The sequence below is a fragment of the Penicillium daleae genome (genome assembly GCF_028827525.1).
Source record: "Penicillium daleae strain IBT 16125 chromosome Unknown utg000007l_segment0_segment0, whole genome shotgun sequence".
NCBI classification, from domain to species: Eukaryota; Fungi; Ascomycota; class Eurotiomycetes; order Eurotiales; family Aspergillaceae; genus Penicillium; species Penicillium daleae.
The window spans coordinates 1,060,453-1,075,118 of NW_026623155.1; the positions used below are offsets into that span (position 1 = coordinate 1,060,453).

A 14,666-nucleotide genomic window follows, 5' to 3' on the forward strand; every position below is an offset into this window, starting at 1 on the left:
TTAGTACTACTATAAAGGGATAATAATAAAAGGGAAATTAACAAGGCACACTCACGGGGCGGAACGTACTATTTAACAGTCTTTAAGGATAAAGACCTACGAAAGGAGGGGATGATGTTACGAGACTCTTACGCAATAGCGCTAATACGGGGGATAGGGGATACTGATACCTAATTAACTTAGATCAGTTAGCAAGAGACTAGATTAGATAACGTTATAAGGGAATATTATCACGTTATAAAGACCAACGTAATCACGTGATTAATATTATAGCCAGGATATAATCAACAGGTAACGAAGTTGTAACAAGGTCATAACCACGCTATAACAAGATCATACCTACGCTATACTCGGATCATACCCAGGATATAACCCGATTATAGCCCAGGATCGGATAAACTGGATATATAAGGACACTCCTTCAGTATATATGTATTTAGTTCTTCGCGATCAATCTTATATTATTACTTGGTTACTACTATTAGTACTTTGCACTTCATAGTTGACACATAAGACAACCTAACCTACAAGTAGGGGAGCTTACTTAGTATTACTACTCAGTGACTGACTTACTTAGCGCGCACTTCTAGCACGTTCTGCAAGATACTCAATAGGACCCGAATCCGTGTAAGGCTTAGCACAGCAACGGTACGGTTGCGAGATACTCTTGGAATCCGCAGCGGAACTAGGCAAGTATAACCCTAGGCAGTTCTACTCACAGTGACCAGTCGGCTACGCGTAACAGCTATCTCCTATACAGAGCCCTAGAGGTCTAGAGTAATATACTTAATCTTTAGATCGTGATATCCCGGATTACTTCGAGAGAATAAGTATACTTTATCGTAGGAAATATCTTTAAGAAGATAATAAATAATTATAATGTAACGGGCCAGAGCCCGGTGATGAACCATGTGCCATAGCCTCAGGCGTTTTGACAGGCGGGAAGGTTACCGCCTCCGGCAGAAAGGGAACACTGCCGTTTTCCTGGGGAAACCGTAGCGAGTTCCCTCCTCTCTTCAAGATTGTTGTAAACAGCATGACGGCCTAGTACAATTGAATCAATTCTGCTCCAGCCCTTCACATATAATACATCAATCGGAGCATGTTATTACTCGTAGGTTCTTCTAGTATAAGCTTTCGAGGAAAGATGTGGAAAGACTACGCTAATATTATTATCCCGAAATAGTAATCTTCTTACTATGGTTTCTTCCGTTTGATCTCCGTGTTTTCCTTATCATTAATACGTAATATTGGTGACGGTAAGGCTACCGCCTCGGGAAGCGATCGGCTCCCGGAGCCCAGACTGAGTTAGTCACCCCCGCCGCCCTGAGCACCTTGAGCGCTCACCCCTGACTAGCCCCTTTCATTCCTAATCTTGTTTTCTGGCCTTTTACCACCTTTTACCTGCTCCGATGGTAACCGCGCTGCAGCCTACTCGCTCCTAGGACTCTAGGTCAGCAGATGACGTAGTCCCGAAGCTGTAATAACGCGCCCTACTTTCCTAACGTCGATTGACTCGATTCCTTTAATCCTGCCTAAGAATGTGAAAATACCTCGTACCTACGTTCTCTTCCGCTTACTCTCTTAATGCTAGCCTGAATGACAAATGCTATGAAGTCGTCGCGGTCCTCGCAAGACATGTACAAAACAGCCTTTGTCAGACCGATCAAACGCGCTGGCTTTTCAAATGTATAGTCGAATTCGGCGATACTGTGACGATCTTCCAAATCATATGAGATCAGCAAGCTCTGCGGAAGCGGGTGAGTGCTTAGCTGCTTGTTGTCGCCGAGGAAAGACTGGCGATAGTTGGTATTTGGGACTGGGAAATCCTCGAGCACGATATCGTCGATTGACGGTACGGTGTTCTTGCGCTGGTCGATGAGCTGCGCTAGGATGTTGGAGATGGCATTGAGGACGGTCAATGGGGAGGGCATGCTCAGTTCTCAGTGCATGGAGATATCCATTGACCCCTGGCTCCTGCTCGTCTCTGGAGGTGAGCTGAGGCTGAACACTTGGCGAGAAGGTGGAAGTAGAGAATCGAGACGATCGAGATCGGGGGCTGCCAAGACGCGTCGTGTCCACTCGGGGATCGACTATCATATACTTTATTCTGTTCTGGCATTCATCTATGAGGTACATGAGTCGTATGAAAATACTCGTCTTTTTACAACTACTGGTCCTCTCCAAGATCTACAGTCTTGGGGAGACTGGGAGACTCGAGTGCAGTCTTTGTATTGCTAGCCACTGTTCAGGCGGAATGGGTGTAATATATTTCTGACAGCTCTTATCAAAAAGATCCCATTCAAAAGTTTAGTCCTCGGGCCCAGACAAGCCACCTTTATGTCCAGCCTCTCTAGCGCGCGGATCTCCAGGAGCAAAGCTTCTACTAGAGGCCTGGCAACCCCTCTGACCGGCCTCTCTGGCTCGGGGGTCACCAGCTTCGAAGCTGCCACTGGATGCATTGCCGCCTTGGGATGCGATATCCCGCTGCCGGGTTGATTAGCTATGTCTCGCATACGTACGCTCGAGATGTTGCATATCTGCTTCTGGGCGTCCATACTGGCAAAGCCGCCCTGGTAGTACTTGCTTTACTTGCTTGAGTACTATATGGGATATTGTTCTAAGGGACTAGAAGGCTAATTGAAATAAGAGAGTACCATCTTGTTAGCATACCTAGGATGGTCAAATGTGAATCTATCTATCTATCTCCATAGACTCGCGAAGTTCACTTCTAATGCTCAACCATGACTATCCTCCTAACCTATAAAGAGAAACTGGCCGCTAAATGGGCTATAGTTAGATGCTGGAATTTCTTCTCAATTGCGCCTTTAGTAGAGGTCTTACAATAGTTTAAAGCAACCATGTGTTCTAGGCGTGCCAGCAAAGTAGCCCCTCTAGCAAGGTAGAGCTTTTAGTCACTAAGAGCGGAGATACAATATTAGCCTTACAAGATAATATGGCCACTTAGGAATCAAGCGCAGTTAAGGTATTTGCCTATGATCTAATTAATTTGTGTTGAGAGGGCCACAGGCTCGGTGAATACTCGTTGAAGACGCCCTGATTGTAGCGAAAGAGAGACGTCCTCCTCACGTAAATGCGAGACACGTTAACACCACTGAACACTCACTTCTTGATCACATAGCGCATCACCTCTTGATCAACTCTATCAGCATTTCAAAGTTCACCTCCTCGTATGTTCTCGCCTCGGATCCTGCCCTTTATCCATCACAACGCTTGGCTCACTTCTCATCAACGCACCAGGATCGCAAAACTACCACCACCAACACCATGGCCATGGCCACCACCGCCGTTTTCAACTCACGAGACCTCTTACTCCAGCCCCTCCCCGATCTCAACATCAGCCCCCGCCGTACCACAAGTCACGCCTTGCACCGCGTTCATTTCGTTGGAGTTCTACAACCATGGGCAAACTTCGAGTCGGATGTCATGAACACCTTTAATGCCCAAACGTGGAGCCTGCAACATCTCGACTCCCGGATAACGGGGCCTGCTGCCGCCGGCTCTGTCGACGAGGAGCAGGTCTTCGTCTCTAACGAACGAGGAGTGCAAGGCAGGCTAGAAGGGCGAGCCGGACTCGTTTTGGGCGCCGCTTTTCGTGCCCAGCAGCTGGACCTTGTGCTGGGAGACTCCCGGGGTGCCTTGCCGCCGTATCGTGGCTACTTGCGACAACCCGATTTTGTCATGAAGACTAGTTCGGACGTAGCCAAGATCGTGGGAGAAGGCAAGACACACTGGATAAATGAGCATGACCTGGACAATGCACTTTGGAACTTTGAGGCTGGTCTCGATGGGAGACTCTTTCGGCACCAACTAGGTCAGACTTACGCCACCATGTTTGATTCTCGTGCTCACACATATATAGGCCAAATTGCTGAATACATGTTTGACATGCGTCTCAAGTATGGGTTCATGACAACGTACAGCCAAACAATGTTCCTTCGAAAGGTCGATGTCGGTCGGGCATGGGGGCTGGAGTATTCTCCTGTAATCCTTCACAGCGCGGTAGGGAGTACCACGGGCCAGCAGGTGTCCCTTTGTCAGAGCTTTTTCCATGTCGGGCTCTTGGCCCTAGCAAATTCGGATTTTGGTACGAGTACGGGCATGCGGACGCAGAGGTGGACAGAGAGATTCTCTTGAGAGGCTAGACTCTTTCATCAAGCAAATCTGCAATATCGACCAATCAATTGCCTCTCTATTGAGACCAGTCTGAATGAAGTGATCCTCAGTCAGAGCTCGACGGCGTGGATAATAATGTTCACCTTTGTAGAATGGGAGTAAAGAGATGCAAAAAAGATCCATTTACATACGCACCTGAAACCCGTGTATTTGATCTCTGCTCACATCCGTAGCAACATATTTTCCCAATACGAGACCGCTAAGCAGCTCGGCGCACTGAAGCATTCGATTCATCACTGAACTCGATATGCGCCTTAGTCACAGCCTAAGCACCATTGCCAGCAACCGACTTATAATCTCCTCGTTCTCATGATCAATGCATTTCTGAGGGAATCGTCGATACGTCACGTCAAAATCTTTTGTCATAATTAGTGACCGCTTCGATCAATAGTTGTCGTTGATGTCTTCGAGACTCCAATCTGCTGTAATACACTGAGCTTTGAGCCTCAGAGTGGGCAGTGGACGCTTGATTTGGCTCACCTTTTCCTGGATAGAGGAAGCAGAGGATAAAAAGAAGACTGTGTTGTTGACCGTTAGAACAGTCCCTGGTCCGTACACAACATCAAGAGCGTGGTGTGATATAATGACCCGTTCGAATACCACGGCTGGGTTTCTCCTGTTTTATCCTTGCTCGATAGGAGTGCCTATTGACAGCGCCTGAGGCACTGCCAGGGCCAAGGGACACGACAGGAGCTCGGCTTTTCTGTTGCTTTGTGCTTTCTCCACTGGTACGCTTCGACCTGTCTGCTTTGTCAGACTACTTCGAGCATACCTAGCCTCCCGCTTCAGCAAAGCAGACAGGTCGAAGCGTACCGGGAGGTTGGCCACCTAGGGCATCAGTAAGGTGATGAACGTGACTGCTGTGGCTAATAGTTGCGTTTCTTATATCTCTGTGTGTTGTGCTGGACTGCTTCAGCCGTGGCTTGGGTGACTGAAGGGAGAAGTACAAACATAACAAACACTCTCAATGAATGATGTGATGTGAGCAAATTAGACTTTCACTGCGCCAGCGATTTCCCCACCTGCGGCAACCTTGAAGTCTAGGCAATAATACCTACTTCTCCTGCCACCTTCTGACTCTTCCTTTCACCTCTTTATTCATTCGCCATCTCTAACTCAGGACTCTTCCTACCGCAACATTCTCTTTCTTCAACTTCCTGATTCTTCAACCTTCTTACAACAATGTCGTCCCCATCCTCGCGCTGGTTCCACCAAGGAACAGACCCTGGCACAATCATCACCCTCGATCAACCTGTCCCTTCGCAGTGGAAGATCCTCGAGAAGCTCAATGAGCGTATCTTCCAGGCTAGTGAAGAAATGCGTCGTCGCCATGGCCACTACTCTTACGCTACGGCTAAACTCCTCTGTTGCGATCCAAAGAAGCCCTCCAGGAAAGTCCTCATGCGAGTTTATCTTCAGGTTCCTTTTAAGAACACTGAGATACAAGATCCGAAGACCAGATCCCGCCAGGCCACAACATACACGCCCCCAGAGTTAACTGCCTACCAGGAGTTTACTCAGAAGGATTTCAGAAATGTACCAAAGCTCCTAGGATACAAGGTCAGCACTCAAGATAAGTCAGGGCTGGTCCCAAATGGGTTTGCGATCTGGCTGGCGTGGGAAATGGTCCCAGGTCTACGCCTCGGTGACAAGCTTGGGAATGATCCATACTGGACTCTGTCCGCTGTCGAGAGGGAACATGTCCGTATGGCCTTTATGAAGGCTCTTCCGTATGTCGATCCTCCCGTTTCCTGATCATGCTAACGATAAACTTTAGTCAGGCGCTCGAGAAAGGGTATGGACCTTATACGCCCAGTCTCTCTAAGCTAGTCTGGCACAGTCAAACAGGCACCCTGTATGTTATTACATGTTGTGTTTTATGTCAAATAAGTGGACTAATATTTTCCGTTCTCTTCAGTTACTTCATCGGTTACATCTACGGCATTAACGACGAACCTAAAGACCGGAGCAACATCAAGATCGGTCCTGAGGCCCTAGCGCGCTATGGCCTCGCGGAACCCTCTTCGAATGAATGGCGTAACAAAAATTGGAACGGGGATACCACAGGCTGGAAAATGTAGCTCATATAGAGGGGGAGTCCATCTAGCACATCCCTTTCTAGCTTCATCATTGCTCTTAATAAAGGCACTTCTTGAATCTAATGTGAATATGGTTCGCCAGTACCGGTAGCGACTATTGCATAGAGGACAATACCTTTCTCCAGTTGCTGGCGACGCCGTCGATAATACTCGGGGCTGCAGATTTGCTTCTTCCTTGAAGCAGGATAGTTCAAAATAGATATGCCTCAGGAAATAACAGATTCGGCCAAAGAACGTGGGCAAGTACTGACGCCGCAGAAGAACAACTGAATGACGAAAAGAAACTGTAAAGACTGGAGTTCAGAAGGACCCAGAGAGTAGTAAGACACTTCTCTCTCTTTTGATGCAGGCCATTATGACACACTGATCGTCTTCCCTGAGCACACTGAGTGAAGGGTGAGCTGATCACTGAGCAACCCTGAGTGCTCAGTGAGTATATACTAAAAGTGGGTCGTGTCGGATCACGTGCATTATGGTGACTAAGATTCTTCGTAAAATGGACGCTTAAAGTGGCGTCAGAAGTAACCATTTTCAGCGCCCAATTTACCGTCACCTAGCGTTGTGGTGTAAATTAAGATACAATTATTACTAAACAAAAACAATGAATCGATGCTTTCGTTAATTTTGTAGAAAATTCATTGCATGCAGGGCCGAGAAAGCTACTGTCTGCGCTCTTTACTGTGTCCATGCAGGGCACGGTGAATGTACTATTAAGATATATTCTATAAGGCGTATGAACTTGCCAACCTTTCTCTAATTAGGCTCACTCTGCATCATCTACCGTGTACAGTGTAAGTAATTTCAATTTAATACTACTGGATGAGGTTGTTTCCAATACTGACATGATTATGGTCTTCGAGTATAAATCGAGAGACAAAGCGTACGTGTGATGGGAAAACCTACTTCGAAATCGACTCCAGACGGCCGGTTAAGTCAAGACAGCTTCTCAGGTGTTGAGGCCTGCTACAGACGTAGTGCAGTGGCAGTTTAGACCGAGTCCAGAGACTGGAGAAACGGGCCAACCGAGCATACGGCGACTTCCACTTCCTCTCTGAAAGGTCTTTCTATTGGACTTATGCTGGATCGCTTCCTTGGATGGCTCAGACATGCTCTCTTGGTTGATCGTGCAACTCAAGGCAGATGAAATGGCGTTGAAATCTAGTGGCTAAATACATGTTGACGATGTAATCAACGATGACACAGCAAGTTAAATTACTTTTAAAAATCATAAATTTAGGGATTGATGGATTAATTTAAAAACCGAATGCTACACTGTATACAAAACGGGATTGGGAGATTGGAATGAGCGAGACGATATTACATCGCGCTGTTTGTCTAGCGGAGAAATTGTGGAGGTCTCTTCACTTCTTCAGCCTATTTATCCGTGTCAGATTCGATCTAAAACCCAAGTACTATCATTGAATCAAATATTCCAGATCAGCAAGCAGTTGCACTACGCTCTTTATTTTGTGGTCGTTATTCTCCCTAACATCCAGGGCTACCAAGAATGGGCTCACGAATATCAGTAAGATAGTGGCGACGCTATTATAATATAAACGGTTTGCGGAATTCAAACCTATATGGAGCAATTTAAACGCTACTATAGAGAATATTAGCCGCTATGCCTGGTTAAAACCCTGTGTGTAATTTAATGCAAACATGTATTGCGACAAAAGTGGTAATGAATATTTGCTGAGTAGGGATCATGCCGAGCCTTGCAGCAGCTATAGAACTATTTATAATGCACCTATCAAAGCCGCTTGAACGAAGCATCATTCGTCCTTCGGATATATTCTACTACAAAGATATACCTCTGCAGCCCTCGATGAGGTGTACGCATTTCCCCGTAATTCACTTCCTGGTCACCTGCTACAAATGATCTGTTAACGTATAGGCCTGGGCTTTGATTGTGACTCGGAGAATCTTGGGACTGAAGATATGTAATCACACTCGATGGGAGTGTTGTTGCTGCTTGGTGGCTGTTGGGCTCTAAGGTAATGGTTTGGATGTTTAGACAATTTATGGACTTACGGACCTATGGACTAGCTGACTACGGTAACGTTGGCTATCTTTTATCCGAGTAACAACTCTAAGATCGCCATTCTACTAAACATGCCCGGATATCTCGTGCTATATTTTGCCAGCTCTGGTACCCTTTGCTATGTTGCCATGCTTCTCGATACCCTGTATTGGCGCGGCGTCGGTTCCTTTTCTGCAGTTTTCCTTTTTCGCTCTAGACTGCACGTGTCACCCCCCACCCCCCAAAACACAAGCCGGGGTGAATACGACCCAGCGGGATAGTCTCCACCAGTTCTGACACACCAATCTCTAGCGCCGGGAAAGCCATATGTGACGAATTCCCTCTATCCGCCGGAGAGATCTGCAGCACGGCCTATGACCCCCCTTTAAAAAATCATCTCCTGTCGGAAATTTTGTACATCTTATGAAGAAATATTAATATCTAAGGGACCAAAGCTAACTTTCCGAGGCTCTGGCTCAATATCTATATTCGAACGGTGCTTAGACAGCATTGTTCCGTGTGTTAGGTGAGAAGAGCATAGAGCTATAGAGATGATTTTAGTAGAGTGTTTCATTAAAGAATTCGTTCCAAGCCACTGTTAGCTCTCCGGCAATTTCAAATAGACATAATATCCCCCGCAAAAGGGCTCTGTCTGTTTCGCCTAAGTCTAAGTTATATCAAGATGCTAGCATGATACATCTCGGATACACTCCGCGGCGCATGAATTAACCAGCTATCTTTCTGGCTCTTGGGGAGAGTATCACAGGGTGTAAGCCTTAAAGCTCACAATTTTTTCATGCCCTTGCGGCTAATTTAAATGCCATGTGTGAGGTAAAGTTGGCGATCTATACTAGATTAGCTGCATCACATAAATTAGGCAGCGGGTTATTGGCGAGTGCATATTGATCTCATAATGCCAGGGATCTTTAAGTCATGAGATCACACCAAATAGGGGCAAAGAGCCAGCAACTTGGTGGCTTGAAGAGACATTCTCAGACTCAATATTACCCGTCATCATTCCTGGCTCTCAATGGATTCCAAAAAGTATATATACCGACTCTTCTTTCCATGTTTTTCAACTGGAGTGCCTGGATTCATGATCAGACAACGAAGGCTTTCTGACAGTCACAATGAACTGGTTTCATCGCTTCATCTCTGCCTCATTTATCCTCTTGAGTGGACTTGGTCACCCTGTCTATAGTGCTGACTCAAGCACTTACTACTTCAAGCACTTTCCTACATCTGGCAGTATCAATGCATGGTACAATAACGATAATTCATGGGGAGTAACCGCCCCAGGTGGTTCTGGTTTTGTTGCTATGGTTACTGGCGAAGACTGGGGCACTTGGTCGCCAGTTCATACTCTGCCTAAGAAGATCAACGATCTTAACTCTGGGCATACAACCTGGTTTAGTCAGAATGCTGCTCCCGCGGCAGGCCACGGATATGATGCTTGGTAAGACACTATACCCTTCGATATAATTTCGGATCGAGAACTTATTTCACTTAATTCAATAGCTATGATATCTTCATTGACCCGAGTTACGCCCCCACTGACCGCAACTCAAAATATGAGGTGATGATCTGGGTAGGCTATCGCGCTCCTAATACTCCTCTCTCCGACCATTATGACTCAAACGGCGCGGTTCCGTGGGCACGGAATGTGAACATTGGGGGCAAAGGGTGGGATGTTTACTTATACCAGTGAGTTATATTAGGTAACACAGCTAACATCGACTCTCCTAACACATATTCTACAGTTGGCCTACCGGTGGCGCTCTAACCATGAGTTACGTCGACCCAAGTAACTCAGGTTGGTTCTCGGGTAGTCTAAAGCCATTCTTCGATCATGGTATTAGCAACGGCTGGTATAGCAGGGATGACTACTTGACCAGTGTTATGGCAGGTTGGGAATTCGGCCAGGGAGATTATACTGCTACTTCGTGGGGAGCGGTTGGATTTTGATTTACGAACATGGATAGGAGGCAGCTAAGAGTTGATTTTCCAAGACTTCCATCCAAGGAAATATTCTTAAACCACTTGATTCCAACTGTATTGTGTAAGCAAAAGGTTTGATTTTAGGATATGCTCCAACCTCTTAAGGATGCCGTACCGCTTCGTCAACGACAATGTGGATGCGCTTTTGCATCGTCTACCTGCGTCAAGAGCACAACGCACAATTATTGCATCTACGGGCCCCTTTAATTCCACGGAGGAACCATCTACCATTTACGTAAATAATCACCCTGCCTTGACGTCGATCTACCCATACTAGACCTTAAACTATACTATAGGAACGCTGGCTCCCCGATTTCAACGGATGTCGTCGTTGATAGGGCCGAATTATTATGGTTTTTAACATATCATATTTCGCTCTTCGTTATGGTTCGTGGCGGCCTTCCTAACATTCAATCACGCAAAAGGCCAGGGGAAGTCCAATTTCTGGACTACTCAAAGCACCCTAAGCTTATGCGCTATGTATGACTCAATGAAGTAGTGCAGTTTTACAGAATGAAATCCTCTAATTATAATCAAGAATCTTTATATTAGTTTGAACATTGTTGTAAGAGGTGCGAGGTCACAAATAGAGTTTGGAATGGACTATTATCCTTCTTCAAGATAACCATCCGTTTTCAACCCGTAAATAAGTCACAACAACCTCGGACCATCTGCCAATGTTCTCACAAGGAAGGTTTGTAACTTGCTGCCAGAAATGCTGTTTCATGGGACAGAAGGGGAATGGCAATACACGAGAAGAAAGAAAACAGCCCATTATAGGGAGGGAGAGAGGAAGAAAGTAAAAAGTGAGAAAATAAGATAAGAGAGACATCCGTCTAGATAAATTTTGCTGTTCAGTGGAAGTTTGATGTAGCGTCAGCCCGGGTTTCCGCGGCGCTGTTGACATTGTTCACCACGATCGTCTCACCCGTGACGCTCGTTATGCGAACATCAACAAAGTCCACCCCAAAGCCGCTAGGGTTTTGGAAGAAGTTGTATTCTTGCCGGCTCAGATACTGCCAGGTATGCCCAGCATCGGTGCTAACCTCAAGCGACTTAACCGGGACATTCGAGTTGACCACTTGTATACTGAACCAGTATTTAGAGGATCCTGTTTGGGTTTTCAGGAACAGCGGACTGCTGATGTTGCATTTGACGATCTCCCAGTCCACGTTGATTCGGCCGACTTTGAGGTCTGCCAGTTGTTGGAAGCCACCGGGGAGCAAATCAAGATTGTTTAATCCACAAGTTCCGGGACACTGGTTAACAATCTAATGCATCACAAACACAAGGCGTAAGCAATCAGAATCAGATTAACGATGAATGTCATTTATACAGAGGTATTTCTCTACTCACCATGATTTTAACTGATTTCCCGCCTGGCCCAACGACAGAAACACAGGCACCACACCATGCGGCACTGTCCCAGTTGTTCACAGATAGAGCCGCACCATATATTCCAGCCGGGAGGGTGTAGTCAGCTGTGGAAAACATACATGTACCACTCACTTCGCCATCGTCATAGGAAGTGGCCTGTCCGTGGACGACACCACCGGCCAGCGGCGACGGCGAAGGTTGCAAAGACAATGCCGAGCTTTGAGAAGGCTCAATCACCGGGGAACTACTAACACTAGCAGGCACAGTCGGCGAATAGTTATTTGCCTGAGTAGGTGCAGATCCAGTAGCGCCTGTTTTTGTTTTGTCGACACTGGTCGTAGAGGAAGAAGGTGTCCACACCCCATCCTGGGTCGAAGTAGCTTGCCAGCTGATGGCCGTAGGCAAGCCAGTTGCCCAATCGTTGACCCTCGTTGTCGAATTTATCACCCTAGTCACGACGTATGTGGTAGGGGCATAACCGGCTGGGCAGCTGTCGATCCCGAATTGGCCGTTAGCGTCGGCATTTACCACAGTACCTAGGCCTGCTAGGCCTGCGATTGCAACTTTCCAGTACATGTCTGACTCGACTGGTTCCACAATTGGAGAGAGGGATTGAAAGCAGGACGAAGGGACAAGTTGGTAAGTAGTGATCAGCTTTATGCCGGCAAGCTTAATAGTGATAAAGTGATGGTTACGAAATAATGACGACCAAATAAAAGAGTGTGATTTGGGGTAAATAAGACTACTGAGTATGCATTATATATGACCCTGGCTTGGCTTTCAAGCTGAGGGATATCTAGATATTGAGAGGCTGAATGAAGAAATGAGAGAAGGGTGAACACTCGTTTCATATTGATATCTCGATCCCTCGCCGATACTAAGTTTCGGCATCTACCCGAATGATCATGCGATCTTAGTACCATACCCTTCCAGATAATGGTTCACAAGGGCTTTCCCGCTTCGATACCAGATTGTATTTTATACAGTCAAAAACGCATAAAAATATTAGTGTCTACGAGTAAGGATCATTTCCAAAACAGAGACATTACAAAAGTAGGGTCCAGAAAGGTTTAGCGCAAGAGACCCACACGATCAATTATCTACTTTACATAATAGGGTACTGTATTTACCCGTTCCCTCGTATTCAAGGTTTTGTGCCGAGACATCGGAAAATTTGGAGTTGGGTGGCCTTCAGCGTCCATCAAAATTCGTTAATTTCCAAATAAAGTATACAAGCCGTTCATCCCTAAGCACCACATCCCAGAGAGCAATTGCCTTTCGGCCATGTTACTCAGTTTGGCCTCCTGGGGATTGTATCTCTGGCTAATTTCGAATCTAATCTATTATCCTTTCTTGGACCAGCAGAATCGTCTCGCTTGTCAGAGGGTCCGCAGGTTTAGCATTAACAAAGTCACGTCGATATCTGAATTGTCCCACTGAAGAGATATCCATCCCAGAGCACGATAGACGGGGCAAGAATTTGACGGACCGTCTTTTTGTAATTTCGCCCCCACATCTTCGGTCCCATCGTTCCCTGAACTTGTATCTCACCCACGCCAACGAAGACGTAGTACTTCAGCTCGAGTGGAGGTTCCACCCTTCCGGTGACACGGCAGCTTGTTCTGGATTCCATGCGGAGTCCTGAAGAAGTTCGGGATTTAGGGAAGTGGCCATTTGCCGAGCATTTAGTTATAGTTGAGTCGTGCCTACCGCGACCAGTCGGGGTCCATTAGTTGTAGCCGTTGTGCTTCCGTAAATATCACTGTGGTTTCGGCTTTTCGAGAGCTGGACTCATGGTAAAATCGGCAACTTCTTTTCTCCGCTCACAAGGAGACAAGTGGGGCCAACACCCCATAGGAGACCAGCAATAGCACAAAATGGAGCCGCCAGGTTTACTGAGAGAAATCAAATTGTCGATTATAAGGCGGACTTCAGGAAAAAGAAAATCATCCTTGTTCTGTACAAAGTAGACACTATTCGGTATAGCGCACATAGTCAAGATCAGGTTCCAGTCTGCCATTCCTTGGAAATAGTTGAAATGCCCTAGCTTGTTGAACACTCCAGTTGGTACATATACGTAGGTAGGTGGCAACTTGTTATTATTGATGGTCCCCTTTTGAAAATGCCCATTTGATGAATTGCTCCTGGGCTCAAGTCCGGGAAACGCAACGTTCCCGTGAGAAATCTGGTCCGTATACTCAACATGCGGGAACGGCAAGTCACATCGCCACGGGAATCGCAGAGCCAACGCGGCTTGTTCGCTGTACCTCACCTTCGAATGGTCAAGATTGAATCTGTGTCCAGAAAGCTTGCAGCTTTGCAGAGGATCATTTTGGCTGAAAGCAGTGATGAAATCGGCTCAGCATCCGCCCAACAATCCCTTAAAGATCAAGCCGCAACTGTGCTTCCAAACCTCCTGTTAAACCAAGCTTCGAGTAACTAACTATTGTCTATGTGACAACAGTCGTATCATGTCGTTCCTCCTGCTAGTCTCTCCCAGGCGCTTGCGCTCCCTACCAAAACACAAAACTTTACCAACTCAGTGATATATAGAGATTTTGCTGACAACGATATCTTCTTCGGTCCTAATAGGAAGACTTTCTACTTCTCTTCTCAAGCTCTACTTCCCACTACTCCCCAGGCACCCCAATTCTAAAATCTACCGGCCTAGTGAACTAGGAGCTAGTCGGTCATTCAGTCCCAACATTTGTTTTTTGGGCCTAATTACTTCATGGAAAACTGCCAGACGGCCTATTATGGTGGAATCTAGACTTCGACTTTGCGCCACTGCAAGCGCAATAGGTAAAAGTACTGACGTGCATTCTGTGCATGTTTTAGGGCCAGTCCGAAATTGAGTGATTTGGCCTGTCGACTTTATTGAGGAGAGTTTAGACAAGCTTGTTTCACTTCACGGTCGAGTGTTCGAAGGTCCTTGTAGCGAAAGCACATGAGGAGGTCAATTCGGTCTGCAGATG

At 46.4% G+C, this 14,666-nt stretch overlaps 6 protein-coding genes across 6 annotated transcripts; 3 read left to right on the plus strand and 3 right to left on the minus strand.

The window, feature by feature from the left end:
- Positions 1-1,194: 1,194 nt before the first annotated feature.
- Positions 1,195-1,934, minus strand: N7458_007551 (uncharacterized protein; the record flags this gene model as incomplete). The annotated part of the gene is made up of 2 exons (XM_056910933.1): positions 1,195-1,197; positions 1,581-1,934. The coding sequence occupies 2 exons, from the start codon at positions 1,932-1,934 to the stop codon at positions 1,195-1,197; spliced, it is 357 nt and encodes a 118-aa protein (XP_056763759.1).
- A 376-nt stretch (positions 1,935-2,310) lies between these two features.
- N7458_007552 (con-10 family general stress protein) lies at positions 2,311-2,558 on the minus strand (the record flags this gene model as incomplete). The annotated part of the gene is made up of 2 exons (XM_056910934.1): positions 2,311-2,487; positions 2,523-2,558. The coding sequence occupies 2 exons, from the start codon at positions 2,556-2,558 to the stop codon at positions 2,311-2,313; spliced, it is 213 nt and encodes a 70-aa protein (XP_056763760.1).
- A 730-nt stretch (positions 2,559-3,288) lies between these two features.
- Positions 3,289-4,158, plus strand: N7458_007553 (uncharacterized protein; the record flags this gene model as incomplete). The annotated part of the gene is made up of 1 exon (XM_056910935.1): positions 3,289-4,158. One exon carries the CDS (start codon positions 3,289-3,291, stop codon positions 4,156-4,158), a length of 870 nt encoding a protein of 289 aa, XP_056763761.1.
- A 1,221-nt stretch (positions 4,159-5,379) lies between these two features.
- N7458_007554 (uncharacterized protein) lies at positions 5,380-6,278 on the plus strand (the record flags this gene model as incomplete). The annotated part of the gene is made up of 3 exons (XM_056910936.1): positions 5,380-5,927; positions 5,975-6,052; positions 6,116-6,278. The coding sequence occupies 3 exons, from the start codon at positions 5,380-5,382 to the stop codon at positions 6,276-6,278; spliced, it is 789 nt and encodes a 262-aa protein (XP_056763762.1).
- Positions 6,279-9,446: 3,168 nt separating this feature from the next.
- On the plus strand, positions 9,447-10,281 carry N7458_007555 (uncharacterized protein; the record flags this gene model as incomplete). Its single annotated transcript, XM_056910937.1, has 3 exons — positions 9,447-9,772; positions 9,835-10,020; positions 10,077-10,281. The coding sequence occupies 3 exons, from the start codon at positions 9,447-9,449 to the stop codon at positions 10,279-10,281; spliced, it is 717 nt and encodes a 238-aa protein (XP_056763763.1).
- An 887-nt stretch (positions 10,282-11,168) lies between these two features.
- On the minus strand, positions 11,169-12,267 carry N7458_007556 (uncharacterized protein; the record flags this gene model as incomplete). The annotated part of the gene is made up of 2 exons (XM_056910938.1): positions 11,169-11,585; positions 11,671-12,267. The coding sequence occupies 2 exons, from the start codon at positions 12,265-12,267 to the stop codon at positions 11,169-11,171; spliced, it is 1,014 nt and encodes a 337-aa protein (XP_056763764.1).
- Positions 12,268-14,666: the final 2,399 nt, after the last annotated feature.